General features: G+C 53.3%; 1 protein-coding gene and 1 long non-coding RNA gene across 7 annotated transcripts in view; one reads left to right on the top strand and one right to left on the bottom strand.

Moving 5' to 3' along the window:
- Window positions 1–9,536, bottom strand: part of LOC117068710 — a 90,534-nt gene extending 80,998 nt beyond the window's left edge. For all 5 annotated transcript variants that reach the window (XR_004431212.1, XR_004431214.1, XR_004431215.1 and 2 more), the window contains exon 1: window positions 7,761–9,536. This is a non-coding gene — a long non-coding RNA (uncharacterized LOC117068710). The remainder of the gene's footprint in view (window positions 1–7,760) is intronic.
- A 159-nt stretch (window positions 9,537–9,695) lies between these two features.
- Window positions 9,696–13,287, top strand: NKX2-3 (NK2 homeobox 3). Of its 2 annotated transcripts, none has more exons than XM_033186242.1 (2): window positions 9,696–10,247; window positions 11,746–13,287. In XM_033186242.1, exons 1-2 carry the CDS (start codon window positions 9,890–9,892, stop codon window positions 12,483–12,485), a joined length of 1,098 nt encoding a protein of 365 aa, XP_033042133.1. In that variant the 5' UTR covers window positions 9,696–9,889; the 3' UTR covers window positions 12,486–13,287. The 2 variants fall into 2 exon arrangements, with proteins under 2 accessions (XP_033042133.1, XP_033042125.1); XM_033186234.1 differs by having other exon boundaries at window positions 9,697–10,251.
- The last annotated feature ends 538 nt before the right edge of the window (window positions 13,288–13,825 follow it).

The following is a 13,825-nucleotide window of genomic DNA, read 5'->3' as shown; positions in this document are numbered from 1 at the left end:
CACTTCTTACTTGCTTCGTGACCTTGGACAAATAATTTTATTTCTGGGGCCTCAATGTCCAAGGCTCGTACATGGGGCGGAGGGGCGGTAATACTTGTCTCCTAGGGATATAGCGATCGGAAGAGACCTTTGTGTGGAACGCTTTGTTTACCGGTGGAAAGTTTATTATCATGATTAGTGTTAACTTGACAGTAGGCACCTAGGAAGGCGGGGACGAGGGCTGGCAGCCCCATACTGAATAGAAAGCGAAGAACGGAGGTGGGGAGAAAGGAAACTGCTCTGGGGGGCGGAGGTGGGGGTACACGTAGGAGAGAAGGGGAGGGGGCTAGAGGAAGCTCCGCCCCACCGTCCGGCCGTGTTTATTTTCAAGGCAGCTTCCAGTCAATCCTGTCACCGGGACACATTCTTTTCGGGGGCTGTGAACCACCGTCAGGGCTCCGCAGGAAGATTTGAGGAGGGGGAGGGCTGTTGAGTAGGAAGCAGGAATTCGCAGAGTAGAGAGAACTGCGACTGGGCAGGCAGTCCCTCCGCGGCTCAGGGGAAGCAGAAGGGGGAAGAGAGGAAGCTGAGTGTTCAAGGCAAGGAATTTTAACAACCTTGGGCAATTTACCTCACCCTTCTGAGCCTCAGTCCCCTCCTCTGAAATGGTTATATTAATAGGGCCAAAGGCAAGAGCTGCTGCAAGAAGCAGAAGCAGTAACAATGGCGGACACTTAGCAAGAGTTTACAGCAGCCTGGCGATGTTCTGCGCTCTTCATACCCAATGAGACAGCGAACTCTCCCAGCACAGTAGAAGTCTCTTGACCATGGTCTGCCAGTTTATGTGGGAGCTGGGTGGGGAGGGGAGGCTCTTTACCTCTGAGCCCATTGGTGCTTGTAGAAAAGCCATGAACAGTAGCTGGTACTGTCCATATGGTCATTGGTGATGGGATTGCTAATGTTATTGTTGTCAGCTGTATTATTTCTATTGTTACAGCCGCTCACTACCAACCTTAAAAGGTAGTCACCATTAACACCTTTATGGAAAGGAAACAGGCTCAGAGAGGGTAAGTGACTTGCCTAAAATCACACAGCAGGTGTGGGGCCACGCGGAGAGATAAGAAACCAGACAAATCCAATGGCCAGATGCTCTCACCCACCGCAGAGGGAAAAGGAGAGAGGGCACAGTTTAGTGCAGGGCGAGGCCTGGGTGAGAGAGGGATACCTACCACCAGGGCAGGTCCCCAGCAGCTGATTTATTTGCATTCCAGCAGGGACGCTAATTGGTCAGATCTTTATCTCAACACGATAACAATGACATGGGACGGCAGGGATTTGTTTACAGCAGCTAAAAATGATGCATTTGTGGGAATGGGAAGCTGGGTTGGAGTGCGGGTTTTGTTTGCGGCTGCTTTAGCTTCAGAGGGTGGGGAGTGTCTATTGGGGGAGTGGGGAGGCTGAGAGGAGGCTGCTGGTCATTCTGAGAATATTTCCTAAAATTAATGATTAAGAGAATTAGTCTCCTTGTTTGAAGATCCCAAAAAACACAAAATTTGATGGACAATTAAATAATGCTTCTGTAAGTGGGAAAAGAGAGCACCTGGGAACCCCACTCTCCGCAGATTTCTGCTCAGCCCCAGCCGCCCCCGCAAGAACTGTTTCTCCTCGCATAGGTGCGGAATTCTCTGTAAGTGCTTTTCTTAATCCTAAAGGCAGGCTTATAAAGTCCACACCGTTATTATCTTCTTTTGTAAGTGAGAAAACTGCCATTTAACGAGGTTGAAGGACTGGCTCAAAGTCACAAGACTATAAAAACAGCAGGACTCCACACCTAGATCTGGTGGACTACAGGGCCAGTGCTCCAGCCCAAGACAGAGGCATGAGGTATGATTATGGCTTAGAGAAAGCAACATCTCCCTGGGCCGCATTCCAAACCCAACCTCCTCACATATGGAGTCTCCTTGCAGAGGAGCATGTCACCGGGGCAACCCTTGCACATGAATGCTCAGATCTGTCTACAGCCACTCACATGCATGCTTACTGACTTACCAGTTGTGGGAGGTATAAGATATTCACATCTGCCTGTGTACATGTTCCCTCATGTGGGGGCACAATACATTCATATATATACACACGGGCCACCCTTCTACTATACTAATGTGGAGGGCATGACACATGGAGTTTTTAAAAGTCTAAATTTCAGAATATTTCAATGTAGTTTTATTACTTTCAACAATACACACAGTCATTACAACTCTGGCAATAGAATCTATTCCCTCTTCTCTGACTACAGCTTAGACAGGCGCTTATGGAACCACTTTGGACAAGACTAATTGTAATGATCCCATAAATTGCCTTATAGAAATAGTGCATCTGATAGTCATGGAACTTAATTTTCATCTTGGATCATGTAAACATTTCTCTCCAAATCTCATGTCACTACCAGTAATTCCCATTATTGTTGAGGGGGAAAAAAGGAGAGAAAGAATTTAGAATGAGTGTTGGCCAGCCCTGTGATAATGACCACATGATCTGAAACAGTAGAGCCCTAATGTGGAGTCTACATTTATGGGCAGTCCTGAGTGCCTTCTTCCCCATGCCCATCCACATGTGCACTCACTAATGTGTTCACACAGGAAAGCACTTTCCTCTTCATTCAAGGAGAAAGACAAGTCTGTAGAAATATCTATATCATGTCTCTATCCACCTACTGGAAACCTATATTTCTCAGGAGATGAAACTGCCACCAGTCTCAAAACTATGGTTGCAGCTGGAAGGTAAAGGGTAGAGGGTGGCTGGCTGGCTGCCTGCCACGCATCTGGGGAGCCCAGCTCCCAGGAGAGAATGCATGAGACTTAGTCTCCTCTCAGGAGGCCAGTGACTCAGTGACCCCCACTGGCTCCAGTTAGGGAAAAGATAGGAAATTATTGGTGGACCCAGAGCAGCTAGAGTGCTCAGTCCTTGGCTGGTGTGAGAAGACAGGGACCCCACTCTTTTCTCTTAGATTTGGCCCCTGCATTTTAAGGCAATCTCTGAAACACCTTCCAGTTGGGGTGATCTCAAGACAATACAACCCTCAGTCTAAAGTGGGGCTGTTGGGAAAGAAAGGAAGGTCAGTTTGCTCTCACTTGTGTGTGGTGCAGTGGGAGCGGGTGTTCCTGGTCTGGAAGCCCCCATCTGCTCTCAGCGATGCCTGGGGCCCAGGTCTCATGGTCACCTCCAGCTCTGCTCTGGTTCTCTTCAGACTGCCACAATAGAAGGAAACGGAGGCTCCCCAGGATCTGCCTGGAGTGGGGATTTCCATGAGCAGGGCAGCCAAGCCTGCCACCTGGAGCCCCACAGACCAGCTAGGGCCCACTGCTGAGGCTACCGGGGAGTAGGGGCTTGGGAGGTGGGAGAGGTCTTACCAGTTGGAGCAGGGCACAGGGTAGCTTCCCTTTCACAAACCAAGGGGTGCATGGGCATTCTCCTGAGCAGCCCTGAGGGTCAGAAGCAGACGGGTGGGATGGGGGAAGGAATGTGGGGCTCAGGAGTGGGGTCTTGCTCAGTTAGTCTCACCCTACCTTGGCGAAGTCCTCCTGTGCTGCCCTGATTCCCTTCACATCAAACATCTGCAGGGCCACGATCAAAAAGCCTGAGAGCATCAGAGTGGAGGGGTAAGAAGGTAGGGAAAAGGGGGGAATTAAACAAGATAAGGGGAAGAGTGAGGAAACAGGTAGGAGGGAAACAGGTGGGGAGGAGTGGAAACAGTGAGAAAGGAAACTGAGGAGATGGGGGAGGAGGTGAGGAAGAAAGGAAGTGGGGGAAGGGCATAAAGGAAAAGGGGTGGGAGAGTAAAATGGGTTCCCTCAAAGAGCAAGGGGCTATGAGGGGAAAAAGACTAGCAGTGAGGGAGAGGAGGACTGCAGGCGGAAGAGCGCGCGCGTTTTAGGATCCCCGACTCAGAGGCTCTGCCCTGCCTCTGGATGTGGCGAACCTCAAGAGGTAAGAAGGTCCTTGCCTCTGGTTGACAGGAGCGCGGAGAGGTGGAGGGGAGTTCGAGAACCTAGAGGCAGGTTCAAGGACAAAGGCGCACCTTGTGCAGGCCGACCAAGTCACTCTAGCCCTCTTCGCTAGGGCCCTGGGCCGTTGGCAGGCGGATGGAGAAAGAAGCCCCAGGAAAAAGCCCAGCACTGCTAGGCCCTACGTGCACTGGCTTGGAGACGCGGCGCCAGTGACGGGCAGGGCACAGTGAGGCCCGGAGCCCTTACAGTCGTTGCAACCTGGAGCTACCGAACCGGGGACCTCCGACCTGACACGCCTGCGAGGCTGCGAGGTCCAGAGGTTGGACCTGGTTCCTAGGGCGCGCCACTCCTTCTGACCCCTGTGGCATGTGTCCTGGCGCGCCGCACCAGCCCCGTGCCTCTGCCCTCTCTACTGTTCCCTGTCTGATTCTGAGCAAGGCCAGCAGCCCACTGTCCCACCCGACCGCCAAATCTCCTCAGGGTCAGGCGAGCCGAGCCGGAACTGCGCCGGGGCAGTGGTGATGGCTGGGCGTCCCTGCAGCTTCAGGAGCAAGGGCAATCGGAGGACTAGGCCCGCAGACCCGGCAGTCCGCTGACGCAGCGAAGGTCTAGGCGACCCTTGAGGATCGTTCTCCCAGTGCCGACCGAAGACCCGGACCTCCGGGCTGGACGCGGAGAAGGCCCGATAAGACGTTACTTAAACATGTTACTTAAACAAGACTGCAGTAAACGTTTCTTTCCAAGTGAGAAAAGTCTTTTTCGTTCTCAGACGGTTTGAAGGTATTTGTGCCAACGTGACCCCAGGGAGATTTAGAGGAAGCTTTCTATGTCCTAGGAAGCTGAGATCCCACGGAGCCGGTTTACTGTTGAGAGCAGACAGTTTCGAGTAGATAGCGCTGGAAGAAACACGAAGAATCTCTCTTGCTTCTTGGAACGCGATAACCACATTTCTCTCTCTATTCCCCCCTCTACTAAAAATCAGAATCCGCACGAAGCAGGCAGTCGCTCTGGTTCAAATGAATTAATTTGCCGAAGACTGCAGCTGCTCTTCTGAAGTCAGATTACAATTTTAAAAGTTTATACACATTGAAATTTCGCTACGGAAAGTTAAACGCACGCTAGCAACAACAACAAAAAAGGAATGCATTCAGAATTCCAATTTAATCCTCAAGTTAAAACTGCTCACTGCACGCCCAAATAGCGCACACAAACAGTACAAATAAATGTCTGTATACAGGAGTCCTTTATTTAGGTGTTTTTTGTTTGAAAAAGTATTGAACTGATTTTCATTCAACAAAGATACAGTCTTTTCGACATGTTTTATTAACAGAACTGGTTTTGCTAAATAAAGTGTAATTTACATTTTTATCTTTAAAATTTTTGGAGGGGCAGATCCACAAAGATAGCTGTGAAGCCCTCTCCCTGAGAAATCGAAAGTCACATTCTCAGCAAGGACCTGCAATTTACAAAGAACTATACAAATTACTGTATTTGGACTAATTTTCTCCCGGGAAAGAGAAACAGTGGTTAATTTAGAAAACTCAATTCCAAATAAAATCTAGGAAAATTTGGCATTCCTACAAACACATGCAAAACAAACTAAATGCTTAAAACAGCATTTCAAAATCTCTTTTTATGAAATTCCTTCAACAAGAAAAAACCTCCCAAGAAATTAGACCAGTTTAATGCCTTCTAGGACTCACCAACCCAGTTGACATTTCTTTGAAAGCACAAAATGTATTCACCCATCTCGTAATTAAAATGCTATTGCTTCTGAATTGCTTTTTTAAAAAATGGGGTAGCTTTCTAACATTCCTTAACAAAAAACTAAAGCAAAGCACACTTGCGCATACACACACACACCCCACCGCCACCACCACTACCACCAACAAATTAACAAAAACCCATTTAGTGGGCCTCTCTCGATCTCGTAAGTTGACATTGAAAATGAAACTTCTAGAAGACCAATAAAAAAAAAAAAAGATTACCCTGAAATGTTTTGGCTGAGTTCATCACAGGATGATTTTTCATGCCTTAATAGAAAAATCACTTCTGATTGTAGTGTTACATTGTTACATTTTGATTAGAAAGCCACAATAACTTTCAACTTGTTTGTGGCCTTGGTTATATAATTAAAAGACCATTTGAATAGCTGAGAGATAACGGGATAAGCAGTGGCATTTACAACTAAAATTATCTATTATCTGCCTATATTTATATGTACATTAAGCAATGTTTGTGTAGACAATAACAGTTATGAGAACACTTTACAGTTTTCAAAAAATTGTCATATTTTTCATTTGATAATGCATTTATTGTAATGGCTAGCATGTGGTTCCTTAAAAAAGAAAAAGGTACAGACGTTTATGTCTCTATACAGCACTTCCCCTTCAAGGACTTTACCACCGTTTACTGATGATCTTTAATCATAGGGTGGGGTAGAGAGCTTGTATAAATGTATGAGGTGATGAAAGCGTAGGAAGGCAGATACACTCGATTAAAACAAAATCAAACGCTTCCATGGATGCAGCCATCCTTACTTTATCTGACAGTAATTAGCTAAAGTGTCTGGAACGAAAACATATTATTAGTAGAGCACAGCTCGAGGATTTCAAAGATCTCCTTTTCAGACAAGAGAATGCAAATGCCCCAGAAGGCGATCGTAACTGGATAGGCGTTGGAACCAGATCCCACTCTCTGATAAGAGACTCCTGCGGAGCGACTGCTGCTGTACAGCTACCGCTCTGGAGTTCTTCTCCTTTCAGGCCCGAGGCTGTCGCGGGTACAGGGTGCGCGCGCGGGAAAAGGAGGCCACCTAGATGAAACTGGCCCAGCAGGGATCCCTGCGGGGAAGCACAGCCACTGGGGAACCAGACCAAGGGAGTCTGAACAATACTGAGGAGGTAGCTGGAGACAACCCAAACCCCTGCTCTGGGCATAAAACTCAGATCAATCTCAGGGATGCGGTAGCAGATAGAGGTTTTCCGCAGGCTGGAACAGCACTGCGCTGGGCTGGGGATGGGGAAAGGAAGCGGCGATAAGGCCTAGGCGCCACCCGCTAGGCTCCTTCGCCTAGGAGTCCTCACAGGCCCTGGTGGCATACTGAGGAGCAATCTGCCCAGGGTTCTCAAAAGACAACCCCTTAGGCCTGGCGCAAGGTACCTGGCCCGGGGTCGGCTGGGGCGGCGGGATTTGGGGTAAAGGAGCACCCGCAGGCCTGCTGGTAGGGAGGAAACAGCTCCCTGCGTGAGCTGACAGAGGCGCCCTGGTGGGCTCCAGCGGCAGCAGCGCGTCTGTGGGCGTGTATCCGCGATCAGGCGCTGGAGGGGCGCTTTGTCCTGGTCGCAGTTTTAAGACCTGGATTGTTGGAGCTAGATTTATGTAAGGCCTAGGAGCGAAGCGAGGCTGAGACGCAAGGGAGTGTAACAAGGAGAAATGCAGGCTTCGGTTGGAAACTGGGGAGAGAGATTGTTTCGATAGCCTTTCTCCTTTTCTTTTTCCAGAATCATGAAATCACCAGAGGAGAAGAAAACTGCGGACTAGAAGAGAGCAGAAACATTTCCCCTGAGACAGTTTTGCCCCGGAGGTGGGTTGGGGAAGTGAGGCTGGAGCTCAGCTTCCTGCTTGTATGCTCGGCGGCCACCGTTATGCACACACACTCAAGGTCCGCCACCCGGCAGTGCCGTGCACCCCTCCGCCCCCCACCTTGGGATCTTTGCGCCCGAGCGCTCGGGATCCACAGCAAAACCAGGCACATTCCTCCCTCTGCAGACTCACCGCCTGGTTTGTAGACACCGGTCTGCGCCTGGGGCGTCAATAGTTTCAGGATTTAAAACAGAAAGACACCGGGCGCCCCTGTGGCTGAGGAATGGCGGTTCCGGCGCAAGACCCTGCCCACAGAGCGTCTCTCCCCACTGCCTGCGGGCAGCCGCCACCTAAGTACTCCTGGGCGCACGTGGCCCGCGTGGCATCCCAGCTCCCCCGGCGGACCCAGGGGCTGCCTCTCCACAACATTTCCGCTCCCTTCTGCAGAGCCCCGCCTCTCCCCCCTCCCGACAGGCTGTTCTTTCTCCCTTCAACCTTGAGCACCCACTCCTGTCGCCGTTGCGGGACCCGCGTAGCAGCCCTCCACCCTCGTACCCATTCCCAGCCGGTGTCTTATGCTGCTCGGAGGCAATGTCCACCGTCCCTGCACCTTTCACCCGCCCCTTCCAGGTGAGATGGGTCTCTTCCAGCTCCGCCATCCTGACTGCCAAAAAATTGCTTGGAGTGGCTGAGGCCGGATGAGGAGAGCCACGGTTGAGCTGGAACTGTTCCCTAATTTTTAAGGCCAGCGCTGCACACGGTTCTTTCTACGGCCCTCAAAGCAGCGCCCGCTGCTCCTCACTGGGCTAGGCCTGGTAGAGAGCAAATGCCTGTTGTGGAAGAAGATGGTCCCTACCAGCGCGGAGTTTCCAGAATCTGTGGGGGACCGCATAGACTCCCCCAGAAAACAACCAGGGCCTCATGAAGGTACCAGGAGGCGTGTAGGTAGAGAAAAAGTAAAAGCCTGTCGGAGAGGCAAGGCCTACATTCAGGCTCCTGATTTCAATAGGCGGAAAAGAAGGCCGCCAAGGCTGGGTCACCTCCCTTGTGAGGACAGATCCTGCTCTCAAAACCGTAAGAAGCCACCCAGTGTGTGCCACACTCCAGCCACGCACCACCAATGCAGTCAACAAACACTGCTTGATCTCCCATACAGAAAAGCAGTAGTTGACAGGTACTGAGCGCGTAACGTGCGTGAGGCCCTGCACTAAAATTCTGGCGTGTTTTGCTTCATTCAACCCTAGCAACAACCAAAAAAGGTATTACTGCCTTCGTTTATAGACGAGGAAACAAACTTAGAAATGCCCAAGATCACACACTGACAAGGCCAAGCAAGAGCTGTCGAATACCAAAGTTTAGTCATAACTCTATCTTCCTTTCACATACTGCTCTGTGCACCTGCTGCCAGGGATACAAGGGCAAAAGCAACCCCAGGACCCTGCCCTCATGGAGCTTACAGTCTAACTGGGGCGACCAGGCAGGCACCTACAGCTATAGAATTAAGTGGGAAGTGATAAGTGACACGCGTGTCTTGCTAACACAAGCTGCAAGTTCAGAGGCTGAAAGAGGGGACTTCCGGCTAGACGATCTAGGAGCTCTTCCTCGGAGAACATTTTCCACTCGTGGAGGCTAAGGGTCAGAAACATGTTCCAAGCGGAGAGAAAGCTTGAGCAACGGCAACAAGTTGAAAACGGACATGTCGCCCACCCATAGACAGATAAAACACTCCGTCTCCTCGTGGATCCAGCGCCCGGTATTTACCCGCCAGGAAGTTTTCCTGCCCCGCGCAGCAGCTGAAAAAAGCACACCCCTGGGGCATCCTTCCCTGGCGTTGTTCGTGGACAGCAAGCCTCCCAGAACTGGCCTAGGTCGGGAAGGTGCAGCCACGCGGAAATCAATGGTTCAGGAACCGGATCAGTACAGCCTCGCCCGCAGCGTCTCGGACTTCAGGACTCTATACTAGTCCTTGTCTATTTCTGGTAGAGCCGCAACATCCCACTCGGCGAGAGCAGGGGGCGTGGCCCACATGAGCCGGAACCTATGGGGAGGGAGGCTGGGGCGCCGGCCCCGCCCCCCGACGTGACGCAAGTCTCCCGGACAGAGGCTTCGGAGCCCCGGCCCCAGTCCCTGCAGTGGCTGTAACAAAACCCAGACCCCCAGGTCCCGGCCAATGGAGGCGATTTAGACTGGAGTAGGACCGCGTCTGTCAAAAGCCCGACTCTGCAGCAGCGGCGGAGTCCAGGAGGAGAGCTGGAGCCGCCGCGCTGCCTCCCCGCCCCCGCCGGGATTTATTATTTGGACTAGACAATTAAGTGGCCCTGATGATGTTACCAAGCCCGGTCACCTCCACCCCTTTCTCAGTCAAAGACATTTTGAATCTGGAGCAGCAGCAGCAGCACTTCCATGGTGCGCACTTGCAGGCGGACTTGGAGCACCACTTCCACTCTGCGCCCTGCATGCTGGCCGCAGCTGAGGGGACGCAATTTTCTGACGGAGGGGAGGAGGACGAGGAAGAAGAGGGCGATAAATTGTCCTATTTGAACTCACTAGCCGCAGCCGACGGCCACGGGGATTCAGGGTTGTGTCCCCAGGGCTATGTCCACACGGTCCTGCGAGACTCGTGCAGCGAGCCCAAGGAACACGAAGAGGAGCCCGAGGTCGTGAGGGACCGGAGCCAAAGTGAGTAGAGGGGGAAAGAAAACGCACCCGCACACCTGGAGCAATGGCAGAGCGCACACAAACAGCCCACAAACCTTGCCAGAGCGGCTGCCCACCGCTTTACCCTTTGGCTGGGGCCATGCCTCCGCCCTGGTCGCGAACAGCGCCACAAAGCGCAGGTACCTGCGAGGGAGATGGGGCGGAGAGACAAGGACGAGGTGACCCTGACAACTACTCCTCCCCAAAGGGGGAAATGAGGGAAGGGAAGGTGGTTACTACTGCCCTGATGCTGAGAGGCGACGTGGGCTCAGCGCCTGGGTCCTCATAACTGGCAGTATTTTTGCTCTTCCCTCCCTCCACCCCACCAAAAAGTTATTCTCCCAAAAAGGGCAGGAGCCTGGACCTTTTTCGTTTTCCCTCTAGGATGAGATGAGTTCTCTTAGCCCAGGGCAGCCACCCCTTCTTCTCCGAAAAGACAGCCCAAGCAGCCTGTGTCTCTCTTATCCGCAGGGGGCAGGAACTTTGGTGGAGGCCAGTTGGGTGGTTTCCTCCCTTCTCTGCTTGGAACTCAGCGTCCTTGAACCCGTGGCACCGGTAGAGAGAGAGGAGATGATCGGAAAGTGCATGGGAACACTGTCTATTCCGCGCGACCATAGCTCTCACATCCCTAAGGCGCCGGCCTTTTTTGAAAATTCGTAACGTTTTGCTTTGTGTCCCAGGCTGCGGGCCGAATAGAAAACGCGCCGAACTTGAGTCCGAGATCTTGGCTGCTCACATCGGACGGGAAGTAAATTGATAGGGAGATGGGATAATCAAATAAAGTCCCCAAGGAAGTGTATTTAAGAGGACAGACTCTCTGTCTTTCCCCAAGAGGCGGTTTGATGTTGCAGAGGCCAAGGCCTATGCTCTCATAGTTCCCAGAGCCTAAAATCGGCATGAAACTGTCTATAACTAGTCACTCAAAATTCATTTTCAGAGGGCACAGGGACATTGTCATCACATTTGCATGTAGTCTTTTATAAGCCACACACACACGTCCCTGGGCCATGCACAAGCGTTACACTCGGAACAGATTTTCGCTCAACCCATGCCCACCGGCCCACTCATACCAACCCGCCTCACACCTTCAGTTATCCTTGGTGGAGTAGAAGGCAAACGAGTTTGCAAATACTGTAGTTATTATGTAGCTGCAAACCTTCATCCTGAAAATAGTCATTAGCACGTCGAGCCGCACATTTAATACAGAGTAATCTCTTCTCTCGCAGATGCTCAAGATCCAAATAAACACGCACTAACTACCCCTCTCCAGGAAACGCGCCTCCGCCTGCTAAGGGCGTTCTTTTGGTACTGGGGCTGTCGCAGGGTCCCACAGCGCCAGGAGCCACAAACGTTCCCCAAAGTCCAGCCATTTACTACCGCACGCTCTGCTCAGCCGCCAAAAGGGGTCACGGTGCTCCAGGACAGGAGCCGCGGTGCGGCTGGGAACAGCTAAGGACGCTGTTGTTTGCTTCTTCCGCAGAAAGCTGCCAGCTGAAGAAGTCTCTAGAGGCGGCGGGAGACTGCAAGGCAGCGGAGGAGAGCGAGAGGCCGAAACCACGCAGCCGCCGGAAGCCCCGGGTCCTCTTCTCGCAAGCCCAGGTCTTCGAGCTGGAACGCAGGTTCAAGCAGCAGCGGTACCTGTCGGCACCCGAGCGCGAGCACCTCGCCAGCAGCCTGAAGCTCACGTCCACCCAGGTGAAAATCTGGTTCCAGAATCGCAGGTACAAGTGCAAGAGACAGCGGCAGGACAAGTCTCTGGAGCTGGGCGCACACGCGCCCCCGCCGCCGCCCCGCCGCGTGGCGGTCCCAGTGCTGGTGCGGGACGGCAAGCCGTGCGTCACGCCCAGCGCGCAGGCCTACGGCGCGCCCTACAGCGTGGGTGCCAGCGCCTACTCCTACAACAGCTTCCCGGCCTATGGCTATGGGAACTCGGCCGCGGCCGCCGCCGCAGCCGCTGCTGCCGCCGCGGCCGCCGCGGCCTACAGCGGCAGCTATGGCTGCGCGTACCCGGCGGGCGGCGGCGGCGGCGGCGGCGGGGGTACCTCCGCGGCGACCACTGCCATGCAGCCCGCCTGCAGCGCGGCCGGAGGCGGTCCCTTTGTGAACGTGAGCAACCTAGGAGGCTTTGGCAGCGGCGGCGGCGCACAGCCGTTGCACCAGGGTGCTGCAGCCGGGGCCGCGTGCGCTCAGGGCACCTTGCAGGGCATCCGGGCCTGGTAGGGACGGGGCGGGTCACGCGGCAGGCACCCAACGAAGCCTGGCGCCGCGGGACTGAAGCTCGAGAAGGGCCTGACCTAAAGGTCAGGTCCCCTCGTTAAAAAATATATATATACGTCTCGCTCCTCAGGGCTTCAGATCGCAGCTCACTCGAGGCCTGGGGAAGGGGGCTCAGGGGCAAGGAGGATGACTGGGTCCGACGGTCGCCAGGACTGTCTCTGAGGCAGAAACGCCGGCTGGGCGCTGGAGGCGACGATGGCCCCGACCCTGGCAGCGAGGGGAGTGCAGGAGGCTAGGACCCTGGCCGCGCTTGGTTCTTCCAAAGTGAGAAGGGCTTCTCTCCCTCTGCCTTTCCGCGGCCTCCGCGAAGCATTGGCGGGGAGCCCAAGGACATAACAAATTAAAAGCATGAAGGAGAGAAAAATGGGAGTCGTGGCTTGAGAAATTCCAGGCCCTACCGATTCTCTGCCCCCTTTGCGGGCCTGGAGCGCCATAGCACAGTCGATTTCGTTTCCCAGTTGTCTCCCCTCCGCAGCAGATACCTCGGTCCAGATCTCCGGATTGTCGGGGGACGCAGGATTCTTCGAGGAAGACCAGCCGAATGAGATCAAAAATTGGGGGTGGGGGGAGGCTGAACAAACTCGAGACCTGGTGGCCCACCGGAGGTGTTACCGGGTTTCCTTTCTGTTTCGTATTCTGTATTCAGCATATGTTATCTATCTATCTATATAACTTTAACCACACGCCGTGTACACACCCGCTGCCACACACTACAGGAGTCAATAAACAAGGTGCAATATTTTCAGATCGTTGGCCGGCTACAGAATTTGTTTAGCCCCCAAGAGTGGAGAGGAATCCTTTAAATAGGGCCGGAAGGGGAGGAAAAGGTGCGAGGGGGAAAGCCATCCTCTGTGGGCGATTGCAGGCCTGGTCTCCCATGAGCCAGGCCCCAGGCTGTAAGTCTGGTCTCTTCGTGGCTTTGTTCATTAATTTCTGTTTACTCTTGCGGGCTGGACAGGTCGAAGGCTCAGGGCCATTTGAAGTCCCTGGCTTTGCAGTTCCCTCTAAGTTTTACCCAGATGCTTGGACTAGCTGTATAGACCTGCGTTCGGTCAAGTCTTGTAATCTGCCCCACCTCGAGGGTCGCCAGGGAAAAGGAAGCCTCGCCCCCAGGCCCAGCTGTTGGCGGCGCGAAAGCAGCCTCTTCCCCGGCTGCAGCCAGGGCTACCAACGCGCCTGGGGGTGCTGCGCTGCGCCCCGCCGCGGCCGAGCTCTCCCCCTTGGCCGCCCTCCCTTCTCCCCCGGCGGCCCCGGCTTTATGCGGCTCCTTGTCACTTGCGGAG

The sequence above is a fragment of the Trachypithecus francoisi genome, unplaced genomic scaffold, assembly GCF_009764315.1.
Source record: "Trachypithecus francoisi isolate TF-2019V2 unplaced genomic scaffold, Tfra_2.0 Contig01579, whole genome shotgun sequence".
NCBI lineage: Eukaryota > Metazoa > Chordata > Mammalia > Primates > Cercopithecidae > Trachypithecus > Trachypithecus francoisi.
Note: the sequence above shows the minus strand (reverse complement) of the source record. Positions and strands in the feature narration are given on the sequence as shown.

What these genes read in the sequence shown, in the direction of transcription:
- NKX2-3 (XM_033186234.1), top strand. Translation starts at nt 9,890, where the DNA reads ATGATGTTACCAAGCCCGGTCACCTCCACCCCTTTCTCAGTCAAAGAC. An exon ending in AGGGACCGGAGCCAAAGTGA is followed by an intron (nt 10,252 to 11,745) that starts GTAGAGGGGGAA and finishes CTTCTTCCGCAG; the next exon opens with AAAGCTGCCAGCTGAAGAAG.